The 18,556-nt window shown below is 33.8% G+C and overlaps 1 protein-coding gene across 3 annotated transcripts; it reads left to right on the top strand.

Moving 5' to 3' along the window:
• Window positions 1–2,319: 2,319 nt before the first annotated feature.
• On the top strand, window positions 2,320–8,642 carry LOC115440463. 3 transcript variants are annotated; one of them, XM_030164780.2, is made up of 7 exons: window positions 2,320–2,444; window positions 2,927–4,333; window positions 4,408–4,561; window positions 5,180–5,441; window positions 6,433–6,556; window positions 7,007–7,167; window positions 8,165–8,642. In XM_030164780.2, exons 1-7 carry the CDS (start codon window positions 2,384–2,386, stop codon window positions 8,384–8,386), a joined length of 2,391 nt encoding a protein of 796 aa, XP_030020640.1. In that variant the 5' UTR covers window positions 2,320–2,383; the 3' UTR covers window positions 8,387–8,642. The 3 variants fall into 3 exon arrangements, with proteins under 3 accessions (XP_030020640.1, XP_030020641.1, XP_037298449.1); XM_030164781.2 differs by lacking the exon at window positions 8,165–8,642 and adding an exon at window positions 6,657–6,756 and having other exon boundaries at window positions 7,007–7,149; XM_037442552.1 differs by lacking the exon at window positions 8,165–8,642 and adding an exon at window positions 6,657–6,817 and having other exon boundaries at window positions 7,007–7,065.
• Window positions 8,643–18,556: the final 9,914 nt, after the last annotated feature.

The following is an 18,556-nucleotide window of genomic DNA, read 5'->3' as shown; positions in this document are numbered from 1 at the left end:
TAGAATACATATTTTTACTCCCGCGCGCTTGCCGCGCTGCAGCCGCGCGACAAATTGAAGGCGCTCTTATGTATTTTAGCTCAATTTTAGGTACTTTAGCTTCATTTGTGTTTACAGCGTTTACAGACAGTGACTTTTTCTTTCTAATTGTTGTAATATTTACGATTAATTAAGTTCCAAATACGTTAGGTGATCTTTAAAATTAGTGTATAGTTTATTTTCGGCGTAAAGAGTAGCATAAATATTAATTTATGGGCTACAATCACAGAGCGTTACTTTACTAAAATCCAAGACGTTATAACATTTTAGCTATGAATAAGTAGTTAAGAGATGAAGAAGACTTTTATCAAAATACAAAATTCTAAAAAATATTTCAACTTTGCGATGTCAGGCAACATATATTATGTAGGGAATAAATTAGTATCAATTGAGATCTTCCATTGACCTGCTCCATTTGGTCGGTCGATTGTGTTCCACTCTCTACTTCTAGTTTTTGAGATTCAGCACAGCGGTAACTAGGGCATGCAATTATCGGAATATTTCGATAATCGATAAAAAAAAATTTACGTTTTTATTTTCTGATAAAACCGATTATTATCGGTTTTTAAAATAAAATAAAGAACTTGTTTTTTTTTTCGCTTTACTATAGCCAAACGTGTAATTTATGTTATGTATTGCTCAAACCAATCGGACGAATAATACTTTAAAGTAGAATTAAACTTTTTTTTAAGGTTTTAATTATAACTGAGTGACCAATAAACAATGAAGAATAATTAAAAATGAAAAGGGGGATGGCGTTTTTTATTAGTAGTTCTCAATAAAGTAGCCAACAGAGTATAAACACCTTTTTATTTTTTTTTCTGGCACGGCAAAGTGACTGCACTGCAAATGATGGTAAGCGCGATGCCGTCCAGATAAAGTATGGCAATAAATGGCTATCTCATACCATTTCACAAAATCATGTTGGCCTACTAAAATGCTTCTTCACGCTTCGGCTGAAGGACTCAGAATTATAGGAAGAATGGAACACGTGCCCACCCAAACTATTCCAAAGTCAGATTTTGCGGCAAAGAAAAGTTTTGGTGAATCTATGCGTTCGGGTCGTGATGTATCAAGCTGTAGCTCCACATGCCAGTACACGTGTTTCTGCTGGGGAAGTTCTAAAGGAGAGGATTTTCAAATTGAACAATTGGTCAGATGATTCGCCATGATACAGTTGGTAGAACGCGCTCAGAGAAGCGACATCTCTTCGCAACTGCAGCGACTCCTAGTTGCTCGTCACGTCTGTATCATTCATTATTCAGATGGTCTACCGCTGCAATCCATCTAAGGCATCGAGTGAGTATTAGGCGTAACCGGCCCTAAGGTGCGAGTAGTATTCGATAACTGCGAATTCACGATACAGTTGATCGAGAATGAAAGATGCACCTGGATTCAGATCACATCGGATATCCACAACGAGGATACGCAGGCCATTCCACAATGAGAATGAAATATCCTGAAGATTGGGGAAGAAGAAAAGGGGAATCTTTTTCACGTAATCGCACACACTTGCGTTTTCTTGGCGTTGAACTCAACTAGGTCCTTGGAACCCCATATATATAGAAATGAGACCAACGTCTGCGGGACTCCAATGACAAGATCGTCGCGCCTTGTCACAACGAACCAATCCCGTTTTGAGCAGTATATACTTAATATACTGAAATAAAAATAATAATATAACACTCTTTTGTATTTCAAATAAAATCACCCTTTTGACTATTGACTATATTGACTCTCTAAGGTAATTCTACATTACGATTAACAACCTACATCGAAGTTAAATATTGAGTACAGACGAATAATCACCATTATACGAGTGTATAAAAACGGCTTATTCGAGTGTATTCATTTCTCATAATTCATATTTATATTTACAGGCTAAGTTATTTGGCGCATTATTTCAAATTAGTGTAATCGAGGCATTACAGGATTTTTTTCCGATAAATATTGATAATCGATATTTATCGGAATTTTTTCAGATATTTATCATTCTTCTTAAATGGCCCGATAACCGATAAATTATCGATTATAGATTATCGGATTGCATGCCCTAACGGTAACCCAATGCTCATCGATCTTTTTCGGTAGCTGGGCCGTAAGATCGGTGATCCCAAAATAGTATTATCATGTGGTTTGAGCTACACGGTAGTTGAAATTATTCACAGACGTATAAAGGTGAGTAATTAAATATTGCAATGTCCTCGCGAAAAAAGTATGTAGGTATTGATCATTGACTAAGGAGTATTAAATAAGGACATAAATACTCTTCGACACTAAATGTCAAAAGAAAGTGTAAATAAAACATACGAAAACTGAAAAAAAAATTAAATAAATCTTCATAATGTCTTTTAATCCCAATGTCTCTTTAATAGATTTGGGAAAGCAACTTCCTTTCGATATAGGTAAGGCATTGAAACTGAAGTTGCGATGAGTTAGACTAATAAAATAGTAGTCACTTTAGTTGCAGTATTCAATTAATGCAAGTTCCAACCTCATAGTTATGCCCCGAGAAAACCTTTACGATCAAACAAATCAGTTGAAATTGCTTCTAATTAAACTGAACACTTCCGTGACCCATACGTTCTAAAATCCCACTTTAGTTTGAGATAGAATAAAGATGTACCTTAGTGTATGAACAGTTAGTTCAAGATAACGATTTCTCGTGTTCATGTGGCAGACATAACATGAAGACACGGGCGTAGTGTAAGAGCACAACATTAATTAAATTACACTCTGTTCAATTTAAATTAAAGGCTGGTGGTTGATGTGGTCACTATTTTTTTCTCATTTTCTTAGGTAGATTACTTATATATCAAGCAAAACTTTTTATTATCTTTATTATGATAAAAATGTGAATTTTTAATTCTATTATATTGTTTGATAGATGACAACATAAAAAGTGAAATATGTTTTGGTGAGACACTTGTTATAAGTTGTGGTCATTATGAAGGCGACATTGAAACGGAGTCAACAGATTCTGATTGGTCATGCTATGAGAGTACAGAGAGTGAAAGTTCGGAGGAAGTAAAAAACGATACAGTGTTTGAAGTAAAAGATCATGTTGAAGAGGAAGCGGTTGCTCAGGAAGAAGTCGCAGAGGAAGAGCACGACTTTCACATATATTTCTTTCCTGACTGCAATAAGCCGCTTCCTTCCCAAGATAGTAAAGCAAGCATACTTATAGAAGATGGCATGCCAAAAGTTAATCCCGCTGCCCAAGATTTTACTTTTTGTACATGTGATGTAGACAATACGGGAAAATGTTCATGTTTTGTAAAATTGCCATGTAAGTGTGGAGCAACAGTTGCGGAAGAATGTACTTGTGCCAAATTGCACGACATCTGCATTTGTAACGAAGGAAAACCGCAAGTGACATGTTCTTGTAAAGGTAGCGATGTATGTGTATGTCTCCCTGGTGATAAGATGCACGCTACTTGTGTATGTGAAGAAGTCAATAAGCCTTGTGTTTGTCTTCCTGGTAAATTTCCAACGCCCATTTGTGTTTGTAAACATAAACCTAAATACGAGGTAGATATTAAAAAAACATCTGAGAATGGAGAAGGAGGACAAGGAAATGCAATTGAAACAGATAACTCTATTAAAGTCGACGAGCCATGCGATTGTCAACAGATAGAATTGAAACCTCCTTGCTTGTGTTTAAAAAGTGAAACATGCGTATGTGAGACTGTATGCGTTTGTGATATTCGAAAGCCGTGTATTTGTGAGCCGACTGAGAGTAAAGAAAAAGTTTGTTTAGGCGATGACACGAAATCTGTTTGCAGCTGTGCGGAACAAAAAATGTGTACATGTGACGCTGATACCCCTGAAAACTGCAAATGTTTTCCAAAAGTAATTTGCACTTGTGGTGATCCAGAGAATTGTAAATGCTTTGCTATTTGTGATTGTACAGAACCATGTATCTGCGATACACATATAAAAAATGTTGAGTCGGAGGAATGTCCTTGTTTAACTACGCCGAAGAGACTCAAAGATGGCGTGTGTACATGCGCGGTTAAAAAAGAAGAAGATAGAACTTTAAAAAAAGTGCGTGCCGGCGAGCATGGCTATCGCTGGTGTCATACAGTTGATCCAAAACATACATATTTTGATTATGGTTATGGACGTCATGATAAGATATCTTACAAGGAACCAGTACTGGAAAAAGTCAAAATATTAGGACTCAACGAGGAAAAACCGGACGAAGAAGTGTGTGTAGTGCACGGAATTCAAGCCCCTCCATATAAAAAGAATATTAGGAAACCTTCTTTAGACTGTTGTAGTTCCGTTGGAGGTACAAATAACTTGACTTATGTGAATGTGGGAGTTAAAAGAAATTATCAGATATCGAATAACCTTTTATTACAGGTATAAGTATTTGCGTTGAGACTCTCGGAGAAGATAAAGATAGATTCCTTGTCCAAGTTGTGTCGCATTCTTCTAAGGAAGGGGCTAAAAGTGGGTCTAAATTAGTCAGCATTTTAGATACTAATCTACATACAATGGAGGAAAGCAGAATTGAGTAAGAAATATTATGCATAACCACGAACTTCAATATAGACAATATTTCTTCGTAATTGAAATTAAACTAATTTTCGGATTCTATCGCGGTGTTAGTATTTTATTTTCTCCCCCGTGAGTCCCCCCCGCGACCATGAAGGCTGCAAAGTCTTCGAAACGTCGGGAGAAAATAAAATACTAACACCGCAATAGAATCCGAAAATTAGTTTAATTTCAATGTCTAACATTCGCGTAAACATAAGAAATCATTATTTCTTCGTAATTTATACACAGGTGAATTTTCTAAGTGGGCGTTGATGTTGTAATCTTATACTTTGCAATACATTCCGTCCTGTATTTCAGTAGGGGTTGACATAGAACATGGGCATAATGCAACCTAAGACCGCCAAGATTATTGATGACACAGGGTTTAATTTATGATTTATATTATAAGCCATATATTCCAATTTCAGACCATTTACGTTTGTTTTTCAATATTATTACTTGCGATTGCTTTGTTCAGGAATTCAACAAGCAATGAAATGAGACAATTTCTGGAATAATTATTTAGTATTATATTTTCCGAAAAACATTATTTATTGTAACAAGAAAGATGTAATAACAACGTTTGTTCTTTAAGGCACATTACAAAGAAACATGTTACAAAAGAACGAAGAAATTACATAGCAATATGTGAAAGCGGCTACTATAATAAAGTAACGCGTATTTGCGGCGAACAACACGTTGTGCGGCGATTGTACCATACCTTCGAAGCCGCACATAATTTCCTACTGGAAGGTGCGAACGTGGTACTACTTAGGTATTTCGGTATTCGCAGGTACAGAGGCAATATCAAGACGGAGACTGTGCTAATGGACGGGACAGTTTGCGAAAGTATTTATGTAAGTTTATTTGATGTGTTGTGTTACTTGTATTTTCCCCATTTCTCGTTGGGTAGAGGTTGTTTGAACCTATCTTGTTGTAGAGAACAATTCACTGATAATATTTCAGCGCTATACAATTTCGTATCAGGTGTGACAATTGGCGAATTTATAGCCTCGTCAGATCGCCATCAATAAATTATTAGAAATGAACGTAGGTGTATTTTTTTTTATTTCTGTGCAGATTTTAGGTATGAATGAAAACTCGAAATACAACGATGATTAAAATTCAATTTATAACTTTTATCAATACCTATTACCAGTTGGCTCAATTTAGCAAGTAGGCAAATAAGACTATTACAATTTAACAAGGAATGAATTAATTATCTTGCAATCAATCAGGATTGTTTAACATCAAATAAAATTATTCATTATCTCTGAGGCAGCACATTGCCAGAGAATATTATAACGTTCAGTTGTAACTACGTCAAATTTGCTCTGCTAATGAGCTGCGTAGTTTAATCTGTCCGCTTAACAAATGTAGGTTTTTCATTGTTTGTTGAGAATCACTTAGCATGTCATGTAATTTTTGCTTCGTAATTCTGTAATAACTCTTATTTGCGATTTAACCAGCAGTAAAGTTCATTTCAAGGCTAAAATGCAGCTAGTGAAAAAAATAGGAATCGGAACTTATATTTCTACAAGCTAGGGCCTTAAAAACATCTTGGAAGATTGTTTTGTTTAGGTCGCAATTTATGACAGTTGGTATGGGTGCGTGATCGGATAGAGCTACTGTAAAATAAAATTAAACTATTATAATTGCCATTTGCATTGCCATTGCTATTGTAAAGTATAATAAATTTTTCAATGTTTTAATTTTTGTGATATATATTTTTTTATAGGACTATTGATGGATTAAATTGATCTATCACTATAAAATTATGTAGTCTCGTAAATTTTTTATATAACCTCTTTGCTGTGAGTTTAAAATGCAAATTTATTCTGATTTGAGGTATGTCTTGGAGTGAGTCAAGCTATTGTGAATGGTAAGCCTTTGTTTGTGGTAAAGGTGGAGCGTCACATTATAGCGCCTTCTGGATTCATTCATCAAACTTTAACCGTCTTAACTCTCAGAGGTACGTAGAGTTGTCAATACTATTAAATGTATTATTACTACAGTACTCGGAATGATATTTGATGAAATAAAGTCTTTTTATAAATTGCTGAACACTATAGGTACGGACAGACCGCTTACCAGTGGCGCACGTAGATGTAAAGCATGCTCATATACACTATCGATACCAACGAAGGCTCTGAATTTACAGAATATTGCATGGTACTACATTTTGTAAACTTCAAAACATCAAACGCGTTGTGCTAATTGATTACCTATAATAGTAAGAATAAAGATTCCTCTAAGATTATAATTGATACTATTTTTTTGTTTAGTAACAATTTCAATCTTACTCAACTACAATAATATAAAAATGTGAATTCATTTATCGAACAATCCTGTTTATACAAGGATCTGAGGTTTATGAAGTTTCGTATGAATGCGTTCAATTTACGTGATATTTTCAAATAAGGATACATCGTGAGTCACGAGTGGGCTGATACAAACTACATATTACATTTGAATCCCCTTCTGCGTGTTGTGCCTGAGAAGGATGAGATCGAGGTTCATGCCCCGCTGCGTGATAAGTGGCGTGACGATCTCCAGCTGTTATCAGATTACTTGGACTTCAAGGTATGTGGTTGGGTTTGTTGTGTTTGTTCGTCATTTTAATTATAATCAGTGACAATAGGTGAAGCTTTTCAAGCTATTTTGTGAACTGTCTCGATTTTAAGGCAGTATTTTACTAGTCAAACTAGTTTGATTTTTAGTACTTATTTGGAAAGTTTGCAAATATTATCATCAGTAATGTAATGCCAAAGTTATAGTAGAATTGATAAAAAATGCTTATTGATGAGAAGGTAGAATACTAAAGTTATTACTTGCAAAATTTTCATACAATAAATCAAATAAAAGAGGACCATAAGGCCGAACTCAGGATTCAAAATTTTAAGCTGAATTTCACAACTTTTTTAAGTAGAACAAGTTTCTTCAATATTTGTTTAAGAATTTAGTTGCTACAATAAATGTTTTGAAATTATGGGCGCAGTACTAATTTATGATCCGTCAAGAACTTTGTTGGCGAAATTAAAAATTATTTTCACTTATTTAATGTTATTTGGTAAATGAAAAAATATGAAAACGTTTCATAAAATTTTATTATACCTACCGATAAATAGAACTAAATTAATTAAGTGATTTGGGTAAATAAAATTATTGAACGTGTAATATATATACTCGTAAGTGACTTGATTCATCCATCATTCAGCTATTAGTTTTTGTTATTTGACTACTGCGGATCAAATTTATCTATTTTCCTCTACATTTAAAATGGCGGTTAGATGCGTAAGAACAGTGGAATAGTCAGCATTTTTTAAAATTTAAACTCTAAGCTATGTTCTATGCAGTTTAATGTTAGATAGTTGTTAAATTACTAGTCTCTACAATACAGTATACTCCATGTTAAAAACGAAGCAAACATTAAGCGATTGTACATTATACACGACAAAAACAAAGCCTTATAATAATTTGACAAGGATTGATGCATTTGCGGAGCTTTTTCCAACGCTGGTTAACGTTCTAAGTTTTCATTGATAAACTGTTAGCAACCGTTTAATTTTGCCATTTTCAGAGCATTCGATCATCGGAAGGCGGACGATATGTGACAGAAAGCGGGGCACTTACTGGCACGATCCGCGACTATCTACAGGCTCTCCTCCTTTTGCGACCACACGACGCCCTGAACTTCACAAGACATTACTTCGGATCGGCTTTATCGGCACTAGATCTACCTAACAACGAGTACTTCGACCCCACTTCCAAACACGTGAGGTACTATTTCTTCGAGGAGTAGAAATGTGATTTAACACCGAAGTTCAAAATTGATTTAAAAATATTAGTTTCGGTGCCACGAAGCGGTCCATTTAAATTTCTGTCACATGAAAATCCTATTCAATTTCAACGAAAATGACAAATCTCGGATTATTTCAGACACATTTTGAAGTATTTACATTCAGTGTGATTTTAGTGCAAATTTTATTCTTACAAATCTTTTGTTGAATATTTCCATTACTATAAAATTAATTTGAATATAGACATTTATAAACGTTTTTGTGTGGTTATTTTTATATTGCTCCAATTTAGTAAAACTTTACGCTTAAACAGCCAAATAAAGTTCCTACATCCAGAGATTTACTTTGAAAGGGGTACTGTTTAATTTCTTAACGAATACCTACTTCGTTTTGGAAGTAATTTCCTGAAACGAGGGGAGTTTGTAACTACATTAATGCATTAGTTAAGCTCGCGCGCCATGAAACTTGTAAATTTTTATTTAAGTGCCGTACCAGGGAAGATGAAAATTCACCGACTGTTTGCAAAAGACAACGTGAGCAATGGGATTATGAACTTGGCGTGGTAGTCTTAATTTAAACGGTCGTCTAGCAAGGAGGTCGGGAGAAAATACTCTGCAAATGTAATCGACCTAATGGACCTGTAATTCTCTAGCGTTGAGCGCAAATAGATTTAGAGGCTGCTATTAATATAAATGTAGATACGAATACTAATAGTGGCTAGTGTCCTGGTGAATGTCACGGGTCTTGGTTTTATGATTATGGTTATTACGTTTTATATATTACATAAGATGGTGCTAAAATTTATATTTAATTAAAATACCACAGCTTTGTTTCCATAGAGACTGTTTTGACTTGATCTACTTTATACGGTTGTGGTAAAGGCAATCTGAATCGTTTTGTGTACACTTTACAGCATTAATTGCGTAATACTGCTTGACCATAATACGTACTTAAGTATTGCTATTGCATAGAAAGCTAAAGTAAAGTAACATTTGTTCGACGTAATCTGTCCGACACATAAATTATAAGAATAGTAATATTAGTTGTCGTTATGAAAATATATTGTGTTAGGTCACATTTTCACATTAGGCTTATTTTTAGCGCGTTAGGTTGTTTTTATAATATCCTCCAGAGGCCTGTGATAGACGAAAGAAAGAAGCAAGAAAATAATTTTGTAGTCTGAACATGCGCAGTGGTGAGAACCTGCGTTGATATACATGAACCTTTTGACATATACAAAAGATGATTATTGCATGCAATATTTGCTCCATCTAAAAACCATATTTATTAAAATATATACAGTTCAGTGAAATGTATAAAAATATTATTTATCGTAAAAATAGAATGTAAATTAATATTCCAGACGTGGAGTTCGGCGAAGCCCTGCAGGTGTTGTTACGTGAAGGTATTGGAGATATTTCTTTGTTTAATATCCACAGGTTTTTTTAAATAATAAATGAGTGTTTTAATTCTTGGTATTTTTTGCTGGTATTGACAGCCCTAGACGACGTGAAGCCATAGGACAGGAGCCTACTTTTGATTCATTCGGATGTACATAGGTATGTACATAATCAAGTACCTAAATATATAAGCTTAAACTTGCAATAAGATTACTTGTTCATTTTCTGTATGTAAACAAAATTACATTTAATATTGGAGTTTTTATTTTTGAAATAAAATGAAACAAATTACCATTCGCTTAGAAATTCACAATTCGGTATATACATCAAAAATTTTGTAAATATGTAGCGGAATTTGCCAATGACATGCAAGATCCTTTCAAACAGAGACGAAATTGCGTCGCAGTAGAACCTAGGACTCGTAAGGAATTTTAATTTTTTGCTCCTTTTGCACAAAGGAATTTATTATTAAGCTGCCGCATCACGGGCATACGATATTATGGGTAGAACAGGACCCCAATTTCGTTCACACCTTCGCAGTAAAGTGGAATTTTTATAAACATCTTAACGTTTCATTTTCAATTACGTGCCAGATCGCGACTTTATACTACCCATTATTCTATGTTCAAACGCGTTTCGAATTCGCCTGTGCCGTTTAACAACTAATGTTATTTTGATTTTTGTTTAGGCCGACATCAATGGATTTTTCTTTGTAGAATTTAAATAAAGCATTGAATTTCAATTTTATAAATAATATTATTATTAGCCTCCGTCGAGTTATGTCAGATAAGCGTCAGAAGTTTAAATTAACTTGTTAGTATGAGGTCCGTGCGGCTTTATCGATCAATATTTTATAACCAAGACTACAGATTTGCTATCGTTCCAAACAAATAGAGAATCCTGAAAGTGCTTCATGAGACTCAAGTAGACTTTTTAGTTAACTTCAACTTGACATACATATATTTTCCTCAGGCTTCCAATTTGTTACAATGTGAGTTATGATGTTACATTGTAAGCTGATAGATTATTTTCAATTTATTATAGTTAATTAATACACTTACAGGCGGTCTTATCGAGGTTTTCACATTTTGTTAGCGTTTAAGCTATATAAATTTTCTCGTTAACTAGAGTTTAATAATTTGCTCTGATGTCGGCGATAAATACAAGTTTAATCCTAAGAGGTAGATTCAATTCAGTGGCACCATGTACGGCACATACATACGTCATAATCAGCTTAAAACGTTGTTTGCGGGATGCGGTGAGCGAGAGAGTTCCCGTGACGCTAAGCTTCTTTAGGTCGCTCAGGTTCGGTTGCATTTTGCTTACGTGTGCATGTAAGTAGTTAGGTAAAGTGCACAAGAGTTGTATGATAGTGAATATTTTAAAATTATGCGTATATCAGGGCTAACTATATAAATCATCTTATAATGCTGTCCATAACGTACCTTGGTTTAACAAATGTGTATATTGATTTAGACGTTTAATAATTAAGTTAATCACCTGAAGTGATAATGAATGTAACATTTTTATTGAAGCACGACAAAGTGGCGTTGCGTTCATTGCGTCTGCTTTAATATTTTTTTTATTGGAATTAAATATTGTAATATTTTAACTTATTGTCTACATACACACAACAGTCCCACATAAAAAATCTTACCTAAAAACAAATCTTGTTTTCGACTGAAAAATACCGTTTATTTATTTATTTATTATACACAGGAACATCAATAGTTTACACATACAATTAATATTAGTTCAGTTTTCTTAGTATAGTATTGTTCTTATGTGCTTACCAAATAAAGATGTACCAACATTCACAAATACACTTATTACGAACAGACATAATAGTATGACACTGAAAAATTTCTGCTTATGTAATCAAGGTATAATAGTTAACAAATTTAAAAATTAATATAATCTATAAAAGAAACAACATATATAAGCAATTCAAGAACTTGGTTAGCATAAAGCAATAAACACACCAAATACCATTTCAATAACATCTCTAAATAGTTACCGTTAATAATTTTTTGAGTGTACTTGATATTTAAAAAAAATGTGCTCTTATAGTTAAGTCTATTAGCGCTATAACACTCTTAGATAAATTAAAACAGCTTATTTGAGTTGACCTGCTTGTGACTAGTATAGATAACACTGGAAACTCTTCGGGATATGCTATTTATTCTCCAATGCTGGAATACAATGGAAATGTCCGTATTGTACTACATTTTGCGCGCAATATCATCCGATACGACTGCTTTATACAGTACAATTTTATTATTTTCCCATTTTTAAATCTTCGTTGCAGATATAATATAAGTTCGTACGTAAGCTATATATAGAGGAGAAGTAGTAGTAATATATCTATATAGTTCCGTTTTGTTAGATGCAATGAGCGGATTTTGTCTGACGCTATGTGCTTATTAACGTCATGCAAATTGCAAATGTATCAAGACTGTATGGGTTCACACTAAACACACGTTGAAAGGGTTAATAGTATTCACACGTCATTAGTGCTTCCGTTTAATGGTCTTGCTTGGTTATATGGCTATCGAAAGGAAATGTCACATAATAAGTACCAATAAATAAACGTTTTTAAAAATGGTCTCTACTAATCATTTTTAATCAGCACATCCTTTAATTTGCTACCCACATTATAGGAGTGCGTAAAAAATTACTATTCGGCCATGTTCGGCTTTCTGCCATATTAGATTTAAAGTGAAGCCATTTTATTTTTGTATTCTTCTCAGCAAGTCATTTCATTTGAGATCGATACCATGGGCGTGCACAAAATATAACTTGTCCATCATCTTGGACCGTCTGACATAGTGGATTGAGAATAACGTCACTAACCGACCATGCATTGTTATCCAAACTAAACGTGCATGCAAAATTTTACGATAACCGGTTCAAGATAATTCCTTTAAAATTCATTTGCAAGTTTTGAAACGGACACATACGTATGGTATATACATTGAAAGTTAAATAAAAGCTTGTAAAAATAACCTGGACCGCCGTATCTAAAAACCTGGAAATAGAAAAAATCATCGGAACAAACAGTGTATGTCGAAATAATTTCGTAAAGACTTGTATGAATATATTAATATTGTATCTTATGTCGATAAATATGGTGTGATTGATTTAGAATTAAAGTAACTAATTTTAATTGAATGGTCCTTTTTAAGTGAAACCACATTTTTCTTCAGACAAGTGATTAACTTTACACAAGAGTGCCACGGCGTGCCACAGTTAGTGCAGAACAAGCAAACAACCACTTAAGGGATTATTGTGTTTCTGTTTGGCCACCATCGGTATTGATTTTGATCTAAAATGGGTGCAGTTTTACTTTTATGGTCCCTTAAGACTAGGTATATAAATAAAATGAACGCCTCAGTAAAGTAACAAGTTTCCAATAAAGTATCTGATTAATATCGTAGTTTTTAGGATTCCCATACCTCAATAGGAAAAAATGGGACCATTATAGGATCACTTTGTTGTCCGTCCATCCGTCCGTCTGTCAAGACTCATTTGACGCGTAGAGGTATTAAATTAAAATTCATATCAAATACTTAGGTTTATAATACTTTTAAGCTGTAACAAAATCAAACTTCTATGTCAATGCAACCGAAAGAAACAGCAATATAAGCTGCATATTTTCAAACTCGCAACTACTCGCAAGGGAATCAAAACCTAAAGGCCAATCGGTCTAGAATCTTGAAATTTGGTGTGGAGTAGTGTTTTATAGCACATATAAAGGAAAAATTCCGAAAATTTCTTTTTTTTAGACCTTTGTCTTTAACTTATGCGCCTTCAGCTTTCCAAATGTAATGTTATGGATTTCATTTTACAATAAAATACCATAACTATGACTCGATTTTCGTGATGGGTTAATTTTTATTTATATGCCCACAGGTTTGTACGGAACCCTCGGTGCGTGATTCCGACACGAACTTGGCCGGTTTTTTAACTTTTAGAATATAATTGAGGTACGAAGTTTATTTATTTATTAAATGCTATATGCTTATGCTTTATGGAAGTGACAATATTTATTATTTTTTATTGTCAATATAGAGCAACTGCCGATCCAAACTGTCGATTAAATAGTATAAAAATGTAATAGTTGGCTGAATATTAAAGTTTTAAAACCTTATTTGTTATAATTAAAAATATGATTACGCGGTAAACCCGTTGGCATCCAAGCCGACGCTTCAAAATTTGACATGTTCCTCCCAAAGCGGCTGTGAACCGTGAAAGTTCGTTCAGTAGAATAAAAAGTTAAATACATGGCGGCGGCAGTAGCGAGGCAGGATTGCACATTACTTGCTACATTATAAACAAGCCTGCCTGTGACACCCCTTTATGGCCACCCCTCGCTCCCTCCGCAGCGGACGGCATGCATAATTAAATTTCCGCGGTCAAATTAGCAATTTGGACCCTCGACAATAGGTCATAGTTCAGTTTAAGCGTCTTTATTGTCCAAACAAATTTATTCAACAATTACTGTGCTCAATTAGCGAACAGCAACTATACTGAAATCGTTTCAGGACTTGTTTTATTGTGTCTCTGGACCTTTTGGACTTTGTTACATTGTTCTTTTCTAAATGAAAAGTTTAGTCTTAATTTTACAGTCTGATGATGAATAGATGATCGGTCACTGGTTCAATGGATCAATGTTCATTTTCCTTTGCACCATTTGCAAAAAATGAATTGTTATTGTACGTAGTTATTTTCAACGAAGGCATCATCGGCATCATCGATTGAATTAAGATCCTATAAATATTTATAGTTTTGTTTCGCAGAAGTGATCGTTTTAATTTCATTTTGCAATATTGTTCTGTATTTGCATGCCATCAATGCGATTTCGATAATAATGTTTTAATATTGCAAGTATTGCTTTTGCTTCAATCATAAATATTTATGTTCTTGCGGTCGTATTGCTTTCAATAAAGCGTGGTGCGTCGATAAGTGTATGGAAATTCACGGGCTGGATGGCAAAGCAGGCGTGTGCCTCACTGATAAAGGATTTAGGGTTGTTTTTCAATTCGGTGGTTCTGTCGGATCGCTACGTTCGCTATTTTATCAGCATTGATTTATATAATTTTAGATAATGTTTCCATGACGTATAATCCTAAATTGAAGTCTATAAATTCTTTTTTTTTGTTTAATATTTTTCATTTTTGGCTGTAATTCTAGGTTTTTTAGACCTAATTTTGAAAACGATGTCCTCAGTGATTTAGTGGCAGTGTATTTAAGGTTGATCTGTAAACCGTGACGATCTGGTTTCCCTTCCTAAGCCGCACAGTTGAGTTTAACGTGTTTTTCGACACAAAAAACACCTCGTGGGATTAATACGGTGACAAGACCACCGTTTTTACAACATTAGATGGAATGTAATATACTGAACAAAGTAAGTAATATATTTTATCATTAGATGATAATATTTTGTTTATATAACTCGTTATGTTTTTGTAAATGCTTATTATTACTGACATGTATATCAGCTATTGTACCTTTATGGTATTGTTTATGTATAACTAACTGTATTAATATGTATGCTGTTAGTATACCTTTTAAATAAATAAATAAAGTTAGGTCGGGGCAAAGTGGATGCATTGGTTATGCGTCTGCTTTGCCTACAATGTCATTATTACATGCATTTTAATTGGTAAATTGGATAGTAGTACAAGCTTCAATTATATGAGGTATGAAAGATATAGTTTCACACATTTTTCAAAACAAGAAACTTATTCTTGTTTATAGTTTTAGCTTAACAAATATTATAAAACATGAAGTACATATGACTTTTTAATAATTTTGTATGAACCTTGTCATTTCATCATTTGGATTAAGACCACGTATGATGTATTGGCAAGCGGCACCTATTTGAAGTATTCACTAGATTCTCTAATTTCGCGTCAAAGCATATGAAAATAAATTAATAATTATAAAACTTTTTGACGTTTACTAAAAACATTTTACGTCAAAATATAGTAAAGCATCAAAAATGATTTCCAGGAACCTAGAATTAATTTAAACTTTGCATTTAATCTTGTTCGCGGACGAAACTTTTGCAAAGTGAGATAAAGTATCACCTAAAACATCAGAGTTTTCAACATTATCAGAGATAAGTTAACGGATACACAGACAATTTGTGTGACGAGCGGATTTAATGCGGATTATGATGGCTTTGATATCCCAGCCGCTTCTAGAGTTCACGCACAGTGCACGCGTCATTTTGGATTTATTATGATATAATATTATAATATAAAATCCTTTATAACTTACCCATTATTCTGATGTAAAAATAATATAGAACAAAATACAGGCATATAATAGTTCAGGTCTCACTAATACGTCTTTTCTTCTGTGGTGGAATTACGTTGTTTGATGTGAATCGATTAGCAAAAACAACTGCACTTGATGATGAATGATGTGCAATTATTATCAAATGGTACTTAAATATAACATGCCCAACTTTAAAGGCTGATGACTAGTTTTTGTTAGTAACTGATTGTTATTCAGAAATTTAAATATCATATTTGCCGCCTGTGTTTTAAAGTAATCTGTATCTTAGTATGTTATATTATTATAATTACAATCATTAAATGTCTGTGTTATTATCCAGGGTAGAGACAAGTTTTAGCAAAACATGAACCCGTTTTGGTGTCTTTTGAGCTGAACATTGAACATGACACTCAATATTGTGTTACGACATCACTTTATGAGAGCATGTTACATTTTATTGAGTAATGAGACAAGCGTTTGGGAAGAATGATAGCGAAAAGTACATATAAAGAAATGTTATTAGTAAAATTTAGGCGATGGCTTCAGAAAGCGACTATAGAGTATGATGCGAACAGCACCAAAAACATACACGAGGAGCGAAACACAGATTGTTTTGTTCTACTATGTTTTTTATTTTATTTACCACTTCATATACAAATGTATACAGGCTGATTTAATGCCGTAAGAATTCCCTACCAGTAAATCTTACGATGGTGCAGAGATAATCATGTTAGGTATTATCCTTACCAATATTCTCAGTGTAAAACTTTGTGAAGTTTGAATGTTTAGACGTTTGTTACCGATTAAACAACCAACTACTCCGGACATTTAAATGAAATTGAACCCAGAGATAGACGTATCAACATAGAGTATAAAAAGTAAACAGAAACAATGAACAGCGGGACTTTTACTTTGGAGAAAGATTTCAAGCAGCGTAGGAGAAACGAGTCGAGCAATAGATGAGGTTCTGATTGTATAACTAATTAGTACTTCAAATGGGTTCTTTAGGGCACCAACAATAAGGCGTAGTACTGAACTATTACACACAAACCAGGTCTCAGGGTAAATAGGTAAGCTCGAAACTAAAAGCCGTAAGTTCGATCCATCGGGTATAATATGTAATACAAAGTCATTTGGAGTTGAGACAGAATATGAATTCTAATTGTTAGTTCACGGTATAAATTTAATAAACAACGTACATATGGAAGTTTCCCAATCCCAACGCGATATTGGTTTCCACTTGGCGAGATGTTGTGAACGCGCGCTTTACAGAGCTAAAGCAACTGAAAGGAGGCAATATGAGAATGAGAATTTTAATATAACAGACGTCGTTTTCTATTTACTGATATTTGTAACTAAAAGTTATATATGTTATATATTCACTTTTTACTAGCTGTTGCTTACGGCTTTGCTCACGTGCAAACAAAGCCTTTGCCGCTTTAAAAGTCAATAAAAAAAATAAATGATTTCCAATGGACTAAAATTTCCGGGATAAAAGTAGCTTTAGACATGGTTCTATATGTGTACCAAATTTCATACAAATCCGTTCAGTTGTTTTGCTTTTACTTTTAACAATCATATAAACATATTCACAAACTGTCGCATTTATATTATTAGTAAGATAAGATAATATAAGACAAGACCATACGTTTGACGATCATTATAAGTAACGTTTTTAATTTTTGTGCTTGTTTTCGGTATGAAAATTTAAGACAAATCTTCGACAAATTCTATCGACTATCAAAATTTCTAGCGGCTATACTGGTTGCGACGTAACCTATTAATGATCAACCGTAGAACTTTTTATTGAATACACGTCTATAAATGCATTATATATATTATTTTTACATTACCGACACAGGTTTAATCAATGTAAACGGGATTTATGATGAAGGCTATTCCAGCTCCCAATTTCTATGATCGTGTTTGTTTTGCGACTAATTAGACAAAGTTGTCGAAGTTGGGCGGATGCCGGTTCACTTTGCCGAGTGGATGGTAAGGTATCTTTACCCGAGAAAAACAATAAAATAAAACCTTTGAATAACGAAAATTTACCTGGATATTTACTTTGTGAATTGACTCGTTTGATTATAATTATGCATTAATCGATAATATTATTTTAATAATATCTATAGGAAATGTTGTTTTGAGGAAGAATATGTGGAGAAACTTTAGAATTGGAAGGTAGTGTATACGAAGTAGATGAACTTGTCGTAAACATAAATATTGGATAAATGAATAGAACCATGAGGACATAGGTATGTGGCCAGCGTTTGACCACACGGTGGACTGCATGTAGTAAAGGACGGCTGATTTTATACGATAATAGGCATGTCCGATAGACTTTAAAGTATTTTGTAGATATCTCAATTACACAAGATATATCTATCCAAGCGATATTCGGTTAAGTGGAGATTCATAAATGTTCTAGACAGTTCTTTTTCCTAGGCCATCTAATTTACGCCCCAGACAATGAAGCGTGTATGG

This window comes from Manduca sexta, chromosome 24, assembly GCF_014839805.1.
Source record: "Manduca sexta isolate Smith_Timp_Sample1 chromosome 24, JHU_Msex_v1.0, whole genome shotgun sequence".
Lineage (NCBI taxonomy): Eukaryota > Metazoa > Arthropoda > Insecta > Lepidoptera > Sphingidae > Manduca > Manduca sexta.
The sequence above is the reverse complement of the archived record's forward strand: the minus strand, read 5'-3'. Positions and strand labels throughout refer to the sequence as shown.

Bases quoted from the DNA above. Each gene is read 5' to 3' on its own strand.
- LOC115440463 (XM_030164780.2), top strand. From the start codon at position 2,384: ATGTCTTTTAATCCCAATGTCTCTTTAATAGATTTGGGAAAGCAACTT. The intron at 2,445-2,926 runs GTAAGGCATTGA...ATTGTTTGATAG, and splicing joins GCAACTTCCTTTCGATATAG to ATGACAACATAAAAAGTGAA. The intron at 4,334-4,407 runs GTACAAATAACT...CTTTTATTACAG, and splicing joins CTGTTGTAGTTCCGTTGGAG to GTATAAGTATTTGCGTTGAG.